This window comes from Malaclemys terrapin, chromosome 1 (assembly GCF_027887155.1).
Source record: "Malaclemys terrapin pileata isolate rMalTer1 chromosome 1, rMalTer1.hap1, whole genome shotgun sequence".
NCBI classification, from domain to species: Eukaryota; Metazoa; Chordata; order Testudines; family Emydidae; genus Malaclemys; species Malaclemys terrapin.
Window position 1 is genome coordinate 95,496,866 of NC_071505.1, and position 16,481 is coordinate 95,513,346.

The following is a 16,481-nucleotide window of genomic DNA, read 5'->3' on the forward strand; positions in this document are numbered from 1 at the left end:
TTTCATAGCTACCAGATTCAAAGGCCAGAAGGGACCACTGTGATGATCTAGTCTGACCTCTTTGATGCAGACTTTGGGCAGCTCATGTTCCACCACAGAGACACTTTTAGAGATGGAGATAACCTATTCTGTTATCCAATCCATCCCACTATCAGCACAGAATGATTCTTTGCAAACTAGTATATATTCTAGTGTTTATCCCTATCTAGTCCTAATGAGTCTTCCATGACTTCCCTTGGGAGATTATACCAATAGATACCAATATCAGAAAATTTTCCCTTCTTAACTTAATCTTATTATTCCCAGTTAGATATTCCAGGGTCCAACCATAAATAACTCCTCTTCTTGATTGAAGAGTGTAGACACCAACTACTTGTAGCAAGTTTTCATACCATCACCACCCTTAGAGATTGTTTGCCTAAGCTGTACATATTTAGCTCTTTCAGCCTTTCCATAATCCTTATAAAAATCACTCTCTGTAGCAGCCCCATAATCATTTTTGCGGCCCTAACTCCCAGTCTACATTTTCAATAACCATTGAGTAAGGCAGTATCTAATAGCCAATGAATAGTCCAGATGCTGGGATGGGCTTGTGACTGTTTGTGTGGGAGCGGAGTAAGAAGAAAATCTGGGCTGATAGTGTAATGGTCTTTCCCTCTAGCTGCATCAAATGTTTCCTGGAGGAAGGCCTCATCCCCTGAACCCACCAGATGGCAATTCTGTAGGAAGTGAGGAAGTCTGGTGATGGGACGATAATGCTAAAATCCACCCACTTTTTCGGCCTGCAACGTGGCTAGATCAAATATCCCTGCACGACGTCTTATAGTTACTGTGTGGAAGTTGGTATCTTACATAGAACAGCAGTTCCACTGTGCTTCTCTATACGTGTCTTGCAGGAAGTATCATCAAGGAAGGTATGTTATGGGGGCTGGCCTCTGGTCCTTGTTTCTGAAGGGTTGACATTACATTCCCATGAGGACAAAGGGGCAATATATACAGGCACTGGTGAAGATCAGCTTTTGTGTACCTCGCACACTGCAAACTTTCTGTTGTCACTGTGAGCTGAGAGAAGAGACAGTCACTATGGAAACCAGGGGGAAATATACATTATATCCCACTTTAGACCTGTTTCAAGGAAACCTTTTCATCCAATTCCACAGCTAGGTGGGTTACTACAATGATTTAATTTCTAAAGCATCCCTGGCCCCAATCCAATCCCACAAATGTGATGGAGGGGTGAGTCCCATGCAAGGCTTAACAGAGCTTAAAACTGAAGAAGCATTTTCAGATGCTTCTTATAGGTGCAGAAGGACAAACTGAGGAGGATACCAAAGGGAAAAAGGTGTCAATTCCCAGCAGATGCCACAGCAAAACCTCTATCAGTGACCAGCCATGGGTGTAACAGCTGAGCTCCTAGATGGCAACTAGCATCAGATACCCATCCGGAGGAGCCCCACAGACAAGGTCTTGAAATAACCCAGGCCCGCAGCTCTTTACAAGAAGCAGGTGTGCCAGCTCGGAATCAATCTGACCGTCTTTTATTTGTGTGACTTCATCCCATCCATGCCCTTTCACTTCTCCCACCCACCTCTCCCTCAGCATCTTCCCCACACCTCCCCAAACAAACCTCCCACACATACTTTGGACTAGCAACATCGGCAACTAACAAACATTATTAGCCCTTCGTCAAGCATGCAGAACCTACCAAAGCAGCCACATCATCTAACTGCTGTCACCCTACCCTCCTCCCATGCCCCTATCTGGACATCTTTCCCTACATTATATCTCCTTATCTAAGGCTGTAAGCCCCCCCAGGACAGCCCCCCCCCTTTACTGCTCTGTAAAGTGCCTTGCACACTATGGGCGCTGGACAAATGCGAAATCATAATAGCTGTGATTAGATTCACTGTTTATCAGCATCCAATGACCTCCAGGTGTGATTCAAACCAATGGAGAGCAATTCCACACGCACATCAGCAACATTCCTTGGAACGTCAAGGCAACAGCCCACACTCAACCACCCCGAAAGCTGCCAAGAGGCCCAGCATGGGCAGCTGGCCCCAAACTAAATAGAGCCTTAGATCATGTGTTTGAAATTATTGAAACAAAACATTTTGATTTGTCAGGCAAGATTCACAAGGAGATTTCGGCACCAGTCACAAAATTGAGGAGGAGCAGGTGGTGGTGACTGTGGTGCATGCCCTCCTTTTAGCCAATAGCCTGATGGTTAGGACACTCACCTAGAAGGGGAAAAACCTGGTTCAAATCCCTGCTCTAGATTTCAAGTGTTCCCCATCCCAGGTGAGTGCCCTAATGACCATGCTACTTGTTAAAAGGGGGCCACCACCTCCTCCAGGAATCTAGCCCTTCATGCCTTTTGCTTTTATTAAACTAACCCTTCTGCCAGGTGGAGCTGCAGCAACCAGGGTTGGGTTCAATATCTAGGGGTTCCTTTTCAACAATACAACACAGAACTGGCTCGAGCCCCCACCCAGTAACCTGGGAAAATTACACACTGCCCTATGGTGCCTCTGAGAGGCAATACTTCCTCACTTGCAAGCACAGAGTCTGAGTGTAGAAAAGAAACTTTTAATGAAAGGAGAGAAGTCACCTGACGTTAACTAGGGACAATGCCGCAAGCAGGATTCATAACCATAAAACTGAGCAGGTCGCCCACCCCAGAGTGCGTTGGGCAGAGTCTTCCACCTCATGTTCTTGAGTTATACAACCAAAAGTTCCTTTACAGGGCCTCCCTCTGCTCCCTCCCCATACCCCACTCACAGTGGTCGTCCTTGATCAGTGAGAATCCTAGGTTCAGAGGCACATCTGTGTGATTTCACTTCCCACCTGGGGAAGAAGGCACCTTGCTTGCTCTGTCATCTGAGCACTTGCTCTGTCATCTGAGCACTTGCTCTGTCATCTGAGCACTTGCTCTAGCTGGCCGCCCTGCCAGCCGTGGTTCCTTGCTGCCTGGCTGCTTTGCCAGCCACTTCTTCCCTCACCAGTCACTCGTTCTGCTCAGTACCTCACCAGCTGCTCACTGGCCATCAGTCACCTTCTGCTGCCACCTGCCTCTCTGCTGTGACAGCTGCGTATCAGTCTCTTAGTGACTGCAGGCTGGACAGAAACACTGCCCCCACCCCCAAAGTGATTTCAGCTCTCATTTGAGCACTTTTACATAACAAAAGGTTCCCAATGAAGCCTATTTAGCTCTACCTTTGAACTGTGGAGAGGAACAGGTTAAACCAGACTGGGGACCGTTAGGGACCGGCCACACCTCCTGGCTGGGACACCTGTCCCCATCCCTCTTACTTTCACAGGGGTCTGTCATTTGAGCCCCTGGCTTAGCGAGTTCCTTTCAGCTGAGGATGGACAAGCTCAGCACAATTCTGCTCCCCTTTAGTCATACAATGAAGATAACATTTCTCTATCCCCTGCATTCAATATACTAAAGTGATTTGTAACCAACACCAGCCAAAGCTGATCACTTGGCACTACACAACTCCTGTCTGCTAGATACCTACGCAGAGTAGGTGTGTTCACGTCAGGACAGAGTTCATTCAGACCCTGCTTACAAAACAAAAGGCTAAAAATACACTCTCCCCCCCCAAAAATAAATAAAATCAACCTGACATTTTGTTTCAGGTTGTGAAACATTTCATTTGACCAGAAATGAAATTTCCATTTTTTTTCCAATTTGCTGTAAATTCTGATTAATTTTTTGTTTGATTTTTCAGAACAAAAACATCAGTTATTTGCACAGTTCTAATGGTAGGTCAGAGTGGATGCATAAGACAATTTTCCTTCACAGAGACCACATCTAATCCAAGCAGGCGTGGACAGTGTTTTCAGTCCATGAGAGGAGGGAGAGAGTGGCTGTCTCCCTGCACTGTGGGGAGCATAGCTAGCTGCCTGTGCTCGGAAGGAGATATGTGCCCCCTTTCATTTGTGCTAGTAGCATAGCATCACGGTGTGTGACCCAAACAACCCAACCCCTTCTCAGGAACTGCCAAAAATGTGTGGCATCCTCAGAGCTGTGTCAGGGATGGATGTACATAGTGGGATCCTTCTGGAGAAAATAAAATGTTCTGTTCCAAGCAGGTCAATATCAAACATGAAGTCTGAAAGGGCTATGAAAATCCCTTGAAACTTATGCTCCCATTGGGAACTAGAATCCTTTTCTAAAGCCTCAACTGAAGCCCCCTGTTCAAAATCCCCTGACGCCTTACATAAAAACCCTACAGCCTTCCTAATTACTCCTGCTAAAAGTAAAATCAGGCAGGACACTGCTAATAAATAAATCAGGTTTAATCATAAACAGTATACATATTTATAGAGAGTGAGAGAGACTTGATAATATAGGGTGTTGCCATGGCACCAGGAATCAAACACTTGTGCGTTTTACCTGTGAGCGATACAAGGCGAGGATGGAATGACGGACAAGTGGAGACGGGATTGGGTCTCTCAGAAGCTATTTCTAGCAAATATCCGTCATTCTTTGTCACCTGTCAAGTTACAGAACGAACTAGGATTCAGCCCACAGCTCCAGCCAGGACACAGCGAGATGGATACATACAGGGGCAGTATGTGAGGGATGGGGCGGGGTGGAATATGCCAGGGCTGGTATGAGTTGTGTAAAACACACTCATGGGAAGAATATATGCACTGTTGTTACTTACAATTTTAGAACCAGATTCTGCCCACAGCTATGTATGCCCATCTCCCATTTAAATCAATGGGAGTGGCATGCTCATATCTGAGGGAATACATCTGGCTCTCTGAGTGCACACAGGGCCCCAGCACACCAAGCAAGAGACGCTGAAATAGAAAAGGCAGGGAGATAGCAGCCAGGGACCAGGGCAAGGGAGGAATGGGAAAGAGTGACTCAACCCCAAATTAATCACAGTGGCAAAATTCACCCTGTGCAGAGAGTTAGCACAAGGATTATGCTCTCAGGGACTTTAGTCGCGCCTATGCCCATCCTCTGTTCAGGGGCAAACCCCATCAGTAATAAGGAGAACTCTGGAATGAAGGGATGGTTCCAAGCAGAGTTGGTTCCAAATCAACTCCCCATGTCCTGTCATCCCTGAATTCCAGAGGAAGGTCCAAACCTCTTTCTATAATAGTTCAAGCCAAAATTCAAATCGGGTTAATCTCTTGTCAAAGACAGGAGGAAGGAACCATTGCTCTGATAGAGAGGTGGGCAGAGTTAGTATTTATAATGAAGTATTCAGAGTACCTGTAACAGATTTGTGCTTGTTTTCAGACACAATCACACATGAGGATAGCTAGCAGTCAGATGTGTTGGCTTTACAGTACAACAATTTCACTTTCAATTATTGTACATATTATGTAACCTTAAAACTGAAAATACTTGGCAATTCTAGAACAGAGACACGGTTTTCATTTCAAATACACAATTGCCATCTGGTTTCACTTGAAAAAACAAAACAAAAACAAGATTAAAGCTATAATACAAAAGTGACGTTTACGTCAATGGCTGTTAGAAATTGCCACCGGTACAGCAAAATTTCATCACTCCCAGACTTTCTAAGATACAGCAAACTAGAGGTCATCTAAGTGGCCAGTCAGAATTGCACACCCATGTATAGAGTCCACCCTCAATCTGAAGAGCCTGGGTTAATACAATTATCCGTTGAATGAAGATGGGTAAACTGGAGCATTTTTAAAGTATGCTTGAAAAAAGACATTTGTTTTTCTCAGCAGATGAATAATGGGTTACTGTTATTTACACAGACCCAATGCCTTTTGTGTGTTACTGGCCTATTCCCTGGGTGGGCAAGAGGCAAATCCTTCTTTACAAGTCCAAGTTCTTCAGACAGGAGAAGAACGAAAAGGAACTTAATTAAGAAATGAAGAAGCCAGTCACCTTTCAGACCTCTGATTTCCTCAACTGTTTACAAGGGTAGCTTGGAAGTTTACTATTTACATTAGCGATGCTGTGGAGGTCTGAGGAAGAGCCATGCTTACGGTCATGGTGGGCATCCTCCATCAGGTGGGTACTATGAACCCGTTCTCAAACCGTTTTCTTTAAGGCACTGCACCAACACAATGACTTCACTCAAAATGGCGGATACCCCTTCACTGGATAGTGCATTTCTCCCTCTCCCTTGCCTGGCCTTCCCTGAGAACTTTGGATTTGATGTATTTCAGGTCACTGTTGACACTGGGTCGGCGAGCGAAGGGGGAGACCATGCCATAGGCATCCATCTCTTTGACCCGGCGCATCCTGAAGGATTTTTGGTGGAAGGCGTCGCCATACTGGACAGAGATTTTCCTGTGAAGGGCAGGGCTCATCTCGTGAGGTAGCTTGGCCATGCTGAAGAGGACATAGAACATCTCATCCACGTTCGTGTTCTTCTTGGCTGAGATTTCAAAGTAAGCACAGTTCTCATCGCTGGAGACAAGCTTCTCTGCTTCCTCTGAGCGCACCTTGCGGTAGATTTCACTATGATCATTTTTGTTGCCACAGATCATCATGGGGAGGTCAGCTGCCTCTTTGGTCTTGTTCTTCAGACAGGATTTGACTTCAAGGATCTGCTTTTGGATCCTCTTGACCTCATCAAAGGATTCTCTGTTGTCCAAACTGAACACCAGGATGAAAACATCTCCTGCAATTAAAAAGAAAGAGGACTTGTTCATTAGAATCCACCTCAGAGCAGTCTGCTTCCCTTCCACCAAAGAAGTCGGTCCAATAAAAGATATTACCTCACCTATCTTGACTCTCTCTATTTAAAACATAGTGGATTTTGTTCCCCCATCCACCCATCATTCTTCCTCTTTGCTTGTTTCTCCTTCGATCCTATACACCAGGGGTCATAGATTCATAGATTCTAGGACTGGAAGGGACCTCGAGAGGTCATCGAGTCCAGTCCCCTGCCCGCATGGCAGGACCAAATACTGTCTAGACCATCCCTGATAGACATTTATCTAACCTACTCTTAAATATCTCCAGAGATGGAGATTCCACAACCTCCCTAGGCAATTTCTCCCAGTGTTTAACCACCCTGACAGTTAGGAACTTTTTCCTAATGTCCAACCTAGACCTCCCTTGCTGCAGTTTAAACCCATTGCTTCTGGTTCTATCCTTAGAGGCTAAGGTGAACAAGTTCTCTCCCTCCTCCTTATGACACCCTTTTAGATACCTGAAAACTGCTATCATGTCCCCTCTCAGTCTTCTCTTTTCCAAACTAAACAAACCCAATTCTTTCAGCCTTCCTTCATAGGTCATGTTCTCAAGACCTTTAATCATTCTTGTTGCTCTTCTCTGGACCCTCTCCAATTTCTCCACATCTTTTTTAAAATATGGCGCCCAGAACTGGACACAATACTCCAGCTGAGGCCTAACCAGAGCAGAGTAGAGCGGAAGAATGACTTCTCGTGTCTTGCTCACAACACACCTGTTAATACATCCCAGGATCATGTTTGCTTTTTTTGCAACAGCATCACACTGTTGACTCATATTTAGCTTGTGGTCCACTATAACCCCTAGATCCCTTTCTGCCGTACTCCTTCCTAGACAGTCTCTTCCCATTCTGTATGTGTGAAACTGATTGTTCCTTCCTAAGTGGAGCACTTTGCATTTGTCTTTGTTAAACTTCATCCTGTTTAACTCAGACCATTTCTCCAATTTGTCCAGATCATTTTGAATTATGACCCTGTCCTCCAAAGCAGTTGCAATCCCTCCCAGTTTGGTATCATCCGCAAACTTAATAAGCGGACTTTCTATGCCAATATCTAAGTCGGCAACGTTCGGCATGCGGCTTGCCAGGGTAAGCACCCTAGCGGGCTGGGCCAGTTTATTTACCTTCTGACGCGGCAGGTTCGGCCAATCGTGGCCCCCACTTGCCGCGGTTCACCGTCCCGGGCCAATGGGAACGTCGGGAAGCGGCGCGGGCCAAGGGATGTGCTGGCTGCGGCTTCCCGCCACCCCCATTGGCCCGGGACGGCAAACCGCGGCGAGTGGGGGCTGCAATCAGCCGAACCTGCCACATCAGCAGGTAAATAAACTGGCCCGGCCCGCTAGGGTGCTTACCCTGGTGAGCCGCGTGCTGAACGTTGCCGACCCCTGCTATACACTCTCTAAGGTCACCAGTTCCCGGTCACTTTCTGAGTCATCTTCCCCCTTGTTCCCACAGCTGTAGAAATGTCTTATGGTCAAAGTATTTCCTCAGTCACAACCTGTTGTCTTATCCTAGACTGCATTTGACTTATTGATGTTGCCCATTTGCACCATGTTTTTCCAATAATCTTCTGACTTAATTCTTCTGGGTCACTCACTCCTCCCCCCCACCCTTCTCTAGATCATTTCCCCTGAAAAACACCACCTGTGTAGCAACTCCTAAGAACAGAAAATGGTAGCCACGATGCCTCAACCCTTTCAATATATAAGAACAGGAGCAGCATTTGACCTCAAGACCCACAAGCCAGGTTTCAGAGCATCTGAGAAATGAGTTGGAGCCTCCAAGAATCCAGTGTTCTGCTACCATTTCACTTGCTCAAGAGAAACAGAGTACAAAAGAAAGTGCAAATGACATATGTCCTCTGGTATTACTTACAGTACTGGGACTCAGAATCTTTCTTGTACAAATACAAGCTAAAGCAAACCAACAACCTGTTAAGTGCAGTTTACATGGAACCGAGAAAGATCTTTCATGGACCCAAGGTTATCCCAATCCACATCCTGGAGTTTGGCACCTGTTTCATGTAGGATCCAGATCCTGGTATCTAGCGCTACTTAATATAGACTTAGGGTGTCATTGGATAAATAGTAGGGCAAGTAGGACTGAACCCAGGTGGCTATGAACTTTGGTTGTATACTCAGCCATGTATACACCCACAGTCTAATTTTCAGAAGTGATGCATGCACAGAAGCATCCACTGAAAACAACAGAAACTCCTCGCTAATCAACACTTTCAATATGAGGCCACCTCTCTTCTAATATGTGGTTTACCTCATTCTGGGTGACTATAGGAGAAGGAAGAAATAATAAGAGTGGAGGGAGTGACTTTAGGGAGATGCATTCCACTGGAATTTTTAATTGTCCAAAAGCAGGGAACCAGTTTAAATTATTTTTAAAAAACCTTGTCAAGTCATTTTTAACCCCTCAGAGTATATTTTACATTTGTATTACATTGCTTGTGCATGGTGGTGACAAACTTCCTCTTTCTCCTGGCATTCTTTATACCTGTGAGATTTTGATTTTACCATTCACTTGTCATCGCCGTTAAAAACACAAGTTGTATGTGTTATACGCAGGGGTTGATGGGAGGAGAATAAATTAGGCAAAGCAACTCAAATTTTAGAACGTCTCCAAGTTGATTCCTGGATGAGTGATGTATCCCCTGATGACATCTGGGGTACTCCAGTCAGGGAATGTCACTGGGGAAAAGATGCATCTTTATAACAAGTTCCATCCCATTACCCATCATTCCCTCTATCTAGCTCCCATTTTTTCTTCATTCACCATATAAACTAGTGCTCTGTTAGGAAAGAGTTGTGTCCAGGTTATTATTCTCAAGTAGAAATGTACAGTTGGGATCCTTGACCCACCATCCCTCAGTAGGACACCCCTTTCTTTCTCACACCCCACCCCTCTCACCTGTCAGTATAGAAAGCCTCCTCATTGCAGGGAAAGGGTGATTCCCAGATGTGTCCAGGATGTCCAACTGGTACATGTCTCCCCGGATGTTGTAGACCTTGCGGTGAAAATCCTCAATGGTGGGAGTGTACTGGTCCTCAAAGCGGCCAGTGAGAAAGCGTGAGACGATGGAGCTCTTGCCCACCCTGGAGGCTCCCAGCACCACCATGCGGTAGGAGTTCTTGGCTGGCACGCTCAGGGTGCAGTTCCCACTGGACACAGTCTTCATCATTGCTTGGTGCTGAAAGGGTCAAAATAAAAGCAGGCCAGGGGTGGAGAGAAAGGAAAGAAGAGTGAGGCTGGAGTGAAGAGACCCCTATGTTTTCTTACAACAAACTCAAAGAGCACTGTGGATTGCTCCATGATGTAAGATAGAGCGTTTGGTTCTGGTTAGCAGGTCTGCTTAGCAGATATAGGAAATCTTGATAGGGAAATTTCATGGGGGAACCTGCCTCATTTTTTAGCCTGGTTTAAGGAGAATTTTCTTTTTTAAGTCACATCAAAATGAAGAAATTTATATTTGCACATAAAGTTTTGAACTACAATTTGCAATTTTGTTTAAACATTGAGGGCTAATTTATCAGCTTGGCTTTAGCCATGACTCCAGTTTCGTGCCCATAGTTTAAGTCACTTAGATATTTGGGGCCTGATTTTCAAAAGAGCGCAGTTCTCATTTAGACACCTAAACGAAGCAGCCAGGTTTCCAGAAGCACTGAGCAGCTCCCATTAAGATCTAGACACTCCCTTTAGGTGTTTAAATGGGAGCTGCTCACAGTACCTGCTTTCTAGGATGAATCAGATACTTAGAGTCCAAGTGACCTAAAGTGCTGGTACAGGTAATTGCAGGCACAGAATTGCATCATCAGACACTAGCTTCAAATACTTGGGCCCCAAATGTTCTTTTTCAAATTTTGACACCAGATTTTTATCCAACAAATCTCTTATGCCAGAGCTCCTCACCCCCAAACGGTTAGCATTTCAAATACTGCTGCTTTGCAGCAAGATGGCTGGTAGTGGATGGAGCTGCAGAAATGCTAGTTTTGTTTTTCATGGATGTGTCACTCTTTACATACACATGTTAGTCTTCGGTTCTGCCAGTCCTTGGCTGTATTGAGAGAACTAGAGAGAAATGAGGGGCTGTGGGGAAGAGGACAGCTTTCTGATATAACCAGAGAGCAAGATGAATATTAAAGTGAGTCTACAGACCCCGGAGATTACATTTTGACACAGCACAAAGATATAGGAAATCTTGATAGAAAAACATGGATTCCACAGACATTTTTCATCTTTCAGATCAAATATGTTGTGCACAGAAAAGAAAAATACAAGCACACTGTGGAAAACTAGCTGTCATAGCATAGCAGACACATTTGGACAGTTTATTTTGGTTACTAGGAGCTTATGAAAGAAATATCAAGTTCCCACTGTGCTGTTTATTAAATGTAGGTGTTGTTTACTGAATGATAGGTTTTGAGTATTTATATATACACACACTGAGAGATTATTTCTGGGTACAGATCTGGATTCCTATCCTTTCCCCATGTGAATTTCATCTCCCAAGCCTTTATGCCAAGAAAATCACTTAAAATATTTTACATGTGTTAAGTACCGAGCAGAAGTAACGAAATATTCTTTGTATATAAAGAAGCCTGTAAGAAGTCCGAGCCAGCATCTCTACTGGCTTTGTGCTGTGGTTTAAGGCAATAGCAGAACATTAGTACTCATTATTATTGTTATTTACTGAGCATTGACAGCATTCTCAGCTCTCTAAGAAGCATGAAAGAAAATGAAGCGCTTGCCCCAAAGGCAAATTATAATCTAGATTACACTCAAAGGGGATTACAGCCTAAATTACAGTCAGGCATTAAAATCAGGACATAATATTGTGCAAATGTAGCATGGGTCCAAGTCTGTTGATGTGAGCGCTGCGCCAGGCTAGGCTGGCAAGATCCGGCCCTATGTTTGTACTGGACTCTGTGTCTAATTTGGAACAGGTTGTACCTTCTCAGTGCAAAGTCACCAATTTTCCTCAGAAACACCGACATCCAGTGGTGTTCACTGCCCCCTGTACTCTCCTTTGTACACTAGGATGTGCAGGTTCTAGGGTCTATGCACCAAATGGATAGGGATTGAGCTGTTTTGGGATCAGGCAGAAGTGGTTTTTTTTCCCCATTGTGCTCTCTGAGCTTTGTTTAGTAAGGTGGGGTATTTTAAAAAGCAGAATCAGTTTTGCCAGACAATCCTTATAAAAAAGATTGACATTATCCTGCCATAATGGTCCACTGCTATACATAGGGCCAAATCCTCAGCCAGTGTACACTGGTGTAGCTGCACTAACTTCAGTGGAGCGATGCTGATTTACACCATCTGAGGATTTGGCCCAGTATCTTGTCGCTGTGCTGCTGCAGCGGCTGGGGTGAATACTGTTAGAATACGGTAGCGTTCTTCAAATACGGGACTCTATCGGTGCTATCTGACGTGTTTGGTACAGCGCCCAGAATGACAGGCCCCTGATCCTCACTGCAGCCTCGGGGTGCTACCGTAATATAAACTAATAAATAAATAAATATTGACCGAGAGGCAACTGCGTGAACTAGCAGCAAATCACAGCTACACAGTCCATCAAGAAAGCAAGCAGGAGAGGGTCTCATCTCAATGGGTGGGAGGAGAATTCTGCATCTATCATACAGACATGCCAAGCTGCACGTGTGCATCATCTCTTTCTATATTTGAGTGTGTGGAGGAAATACTCATTTTGGCTAATAGCTTTAAAAAGTGGTCAAAGTAGGTGACTATCCAAATTTAATGGATCATAATATAAAGCGGCCCTGAGAGGTGGCCCATCACAGAGGTTCTAGGGGGATGGGGATGAAACAGACGCTCCTCAGCTGAGCACCGGAGGAAATGTGAGAACATAGGGCCAGATTTTCAGCAAAGCTCTTTGTTGGGGTCTGAGCACTGAAATATCTGGCCCCCATTGTGCATGACGTACAGCTGAAAAGCTGGCCCCAAGCCCATAATGACCCCATATAAACCCTGATCTTGGTCTTTCAGAACATGCTGAGAACAAGAAGCAAACAACTGAACCGGGGAAGAAGAGTATTATTTTAGTTTTGGGTCTGGTTGGGAGCATACACATGTTGTCAGTTTCATTTTACACGTGCAGGCTTTTCACGCTGCTCTGGATGTGCCACGTCACTTTACTGATAACACGCCCCCTACAACTCTCTGTCCCTTCTCTCTCGAAATAGGACAGCATACATTCCTCCATTGAAAAGAAAAATAATCTACTTTCTGTCCGTCTTGCCTAGCACAGGACTTTTAGGAATTTTTCTCTCATATTCATCCTAACAATCAGGGCTGAGAGTCTGCAGAACAGTCTCTCTTGGGTCCTGGTGGGAGCCTTATGGCTTGGGCCAATTAACAAGCTTGACGAAGCATGGGAGAGTGCACAGTTGGGAGCAATCCTAAAACATATGGGCCTTCTCTAATTTCTATACACTCAAGCTGGGGCAGCTCCAACTTTTCTCCTTCCTCTCAAAGACGCACAGGCCATGACAAATACAATAAATCAATACCCCCTTTGCATCTCCACAGCACCTTCAATCCAGAGATTTCAAAGCACTTTTTGTTAATTTCTCCTTCAGTGTACTCCTGAGAGAAAAGTATTATCATCCCCATTTCACTGAGGGGAAGAGAACGAGGCACAGAGAGACTCAGTGACTTGACCAAAGTCAGTAGCAGAGTGGGGAACAGAACCCAAATCTCCTGACTCTCAGAGTGCCCCAAATTCCAGTCACTAGGCTACACTGCCTGCCATCCTGAGCAGGGCAAAACCTTATTGTGTGTGCTCATACACACACCCATGTGGTCAGTTTCTGAGGCTTCGACTGAGGGGTCTTTGTGCACAGGAGAGGTTAGGGGAAGTGACAGCTGGAAGCAGATCTCCCCCAGCACATCCAGTATTCATTTAAAATGTCACCCTATGGTGCCCTTGAGAGGTTGGTTCTGTTTGTCAGATTATCCCTTTAAGGGCTCTCCCATGCTTTGCAGCCTGCCTTTGGTCTAGTGCACAGTAAATAGATTCTTTCAGCACTTCTAATTCCTGTAGCTGCTATTCATTTAATTGCCTCCGCTGAGCACCTGACTTACAGGGTGCGGCATAACCTGGAACCTTCGTTTGTCTTTCACGCTCTTCACATCACCACAGCTTCTCTCTGACTCAAACCTTTCTCCTCTCTTACTCGGAGAAAGAGACCAAGTTCAAGCCCCCTGCGGGGCGCAGGGAGCCATACATGGGAAAGATTAAAGGCAGTAAAGAGGAAACAGAAAGAGACCACACAGTTATTTACGAAATAAAGTAAAAATCAATCAGAAGAGGACAAACAAACACCACCAGCTGATTGGAATCTATGACTCTTCCTTCAAGTTTATTAAAGGTTTAAAAATAGATTTGTTCCCTGCTGTATCTTTAGCTTCAGGCACTGACTTTAAGGTAACAAAACACCTGATTTATACAATTTTGCACTTTTAGAGCACCTTCTGTCCAATGATTTTAAAATGTTTCACAAAAGGTAGGTCTATTTAAAACTATCCCTATTTCTGTGAAACCAGGGCACAGAGAGATAAAGTGACTTGTCTAAAGTCACACCGTGAGCCAGTGACAAAGTAAGCATTAAAACCAAAGTCTCCTGACTCCAGACCCTTGCTCTAATCATTAGACACTGCTGTTTTTGCAAATTTAAGACTACATTACCATGCACCTGCCTTTGCAAATCCATGCATGCACTGAAAAGATCATGCTTAAATTCCAGTGAGGTGGTGAAAAGTCTGATCCTATGCACCAGTTACAGAAAAACATAATGAAGATAGAAAACCTGCTGCCTGGAGCTTTTCCATACTAGCTTTCAATACCCAGATTCTGCATATTACTGCATGCATTATGCTCTCTACCACTGAACATACATAAAAACATTCTGAGGTGCCACTGTTTACAGTCACCAGTTACAATATTTCTCTCTATATACTAGTCCTAAGAGATGTATTGCATCTGGCTAAAAGAGACATAGGCAGAAGCAAACCAAACAGTGTAGTACAGACCTGTCATTGATTAGAAAATCCTGGAGTATTTTCATTTTCATGCACACTGATATTATTTCGGTAGGGTGCTGTTCTCCCTTATTGCTTTAATTCCAGGTTCAGTTGCTCTCTCTTACCTTTCCTTGTTGGGAGGAGAAGTCCTGAATCCTAGTGTCGTGGATGAAGCTGTCTTGATGGTTTTAATCAGAGGCTGCTGCTGCCGCTGCTTTTTTCTGGATCCCAAGTCACTGGGCTGGGCTCTTCTCCACCACTTTGGACCCTAACTGGACTGGGAAAGACCAGAGCGCTCCAGGGGCTGGTTCCCCATGGGTGATCTTTATTGGGTCAGAAGATTGACATGGTCCAAAGTAGACTCTCTGTACCAGAAGTACTCCTGTTCTTTCTCCCCTCTGAAGAGGTTTGCTCTTCTCCTGGTACTCTCAGTTCACTAGGTCTCCCACTCACACTTGCTTTTCTTGCAACTTGTAATTCGTAGACTCATGTGGGTGGAAGTGGCCTCTGGTGCAACACCTAGCTGTCAAGGCTAGTGTGTGCATTCAGCTGACCCATGGTGCTTCTAGGTAGACCCTGTGAAATAAAGAGGGGGAAGCAAATTAGGGGTTAAGAGGGGGGCCTGGGAGTTTCTTATGATAGCAGGTTTGAAAGTACACCCTCACACTTGCACTGCAAAAAATCCTGTCAGATAAAAGATTTCCCCCCTCATCTAAGATTTGTTTAAAAATGCTTTGCTTTTTCTTTAAATTTTAGAATTTGTCTATTGATTCTTCCTCCCTGCCTCTCTCGCTGTCTCTCTCCCCCAGCAGCTGGTAAGTTGCAGGTTTTCCTTCTGCAGAACTCACAGATAATTGGCTCACTCCTCCCTTGAAGTCAGAGACAGTGGAAGAAGAGTTGCTAAGGGGGTGGGATCTTATGTTTATTGAAGGTCTTTTTTTTTTTTTTTTTTTAAACACAAACTTCTTTCACTTTCCAGATTGCAAATTCTTTTCCTTTCCACAAGAGACGTGTGTATGTTTGTGATCATGTGTGAGAGAGACTTGCTACTCCTAGTACATTTTACGCTCTGAAAACTCATGATCTCCCACCTCTGTTTCCTAATTTCTATGATTCTTTTGAGATATAGCATCCCCTGCCCGAAGACACTTTGCAGTTGTTAGGAATGCTCGTTGGTTTTGATCTAGAACTAAAAATCAGATTACAAATGATAAGTGGCTTGCAACTTCATTTTGATCTGGATCAATCCAGAGACAGTGCTAATTTCCCACCTAAAAGCTGTGGTCCAGCCTGCTTTCTCATAGTTGGATTCCTGACCTCTTCTTACTGCAACAAGACCACTTTCTCCATAGACTGCGTATCAGCACTACTGCTGCTGCCAGCCCTGGTTTGTAACCACCTCCCTCCTTTGCCACACCCCTTAGCTCTATGAATGATTAATCACTTCCTAGGAAGAGGACTGCTGGTCACACCCACCCACCCACTCTTGAATGTGCATGTAGTATTCCTGAGGGCATTCTGTGCCAAAAAAATGTAAAATTGTGCACCAAAATATTAAAAATTCTGTGCACAATATTTTTAAATTCTGCAAAATTCTGCAAATTTTATCATTGGAGAGCAAAGGGCACTGGCTGCACAGAGGTGGGAGATCACTATGCAGTTCCCTCCCAGGACACAGACTCAGCCGTGAGACTGCACCCAACCCTGACACAGCACAAGGACCCGGCC

At 44.7% G+C, this 16,481-nt stretch overlaps 1 protein-coding gene across 3 annotated transcripts; it reads right to left on the reverse strand.

The window, feature by feature from the left end:
• Positions 1-4,293: 4,293 nt before the first annotated feature.
• Positions 4,294-16,100, reverse strand: RASD2 (RASD family member 2). 3 transcript variants are annotated; one of them, XM_054016267.1, is made up of 4 exons: positions 16,025-16,100; positions 14,879-15,329; positions 9,624-9,903; positions 4,294-6,632 (listed from the first exon to the last, which is right to left on the reverse strand). In XM_054016267.1, exons 3-4 carry the CDS (start codon positions 9,892-9,894, stop codon positions 6,103-6,105), a joined length of 801 nt encoding a protein of 266 aa, XP_053872242.1. In that variant the 5' UTR covers positions 9,895-9,903; positions 14,879-15,329; positions 16,025-16,100; the 3' UTR covers positions 4,294-6,102. The 3 variants fall into 3 exon arrangements, with proteins under 3 accessions (XP_053872242.1, XP_053872243.1, XP_053872241.1); XM_054016268.1 differs by lacking the exon at positions 16,025-16,100 and adding an exon at positions 15,602-15,618; XM_054016266.1 differs by lacking the exon at positions 16,025-16,100 and having other exon boundaries at positions 14,879-15,557.
• Between the last annotated feature and the right edge of the window lie 381 nt (positions 16,101-16,481).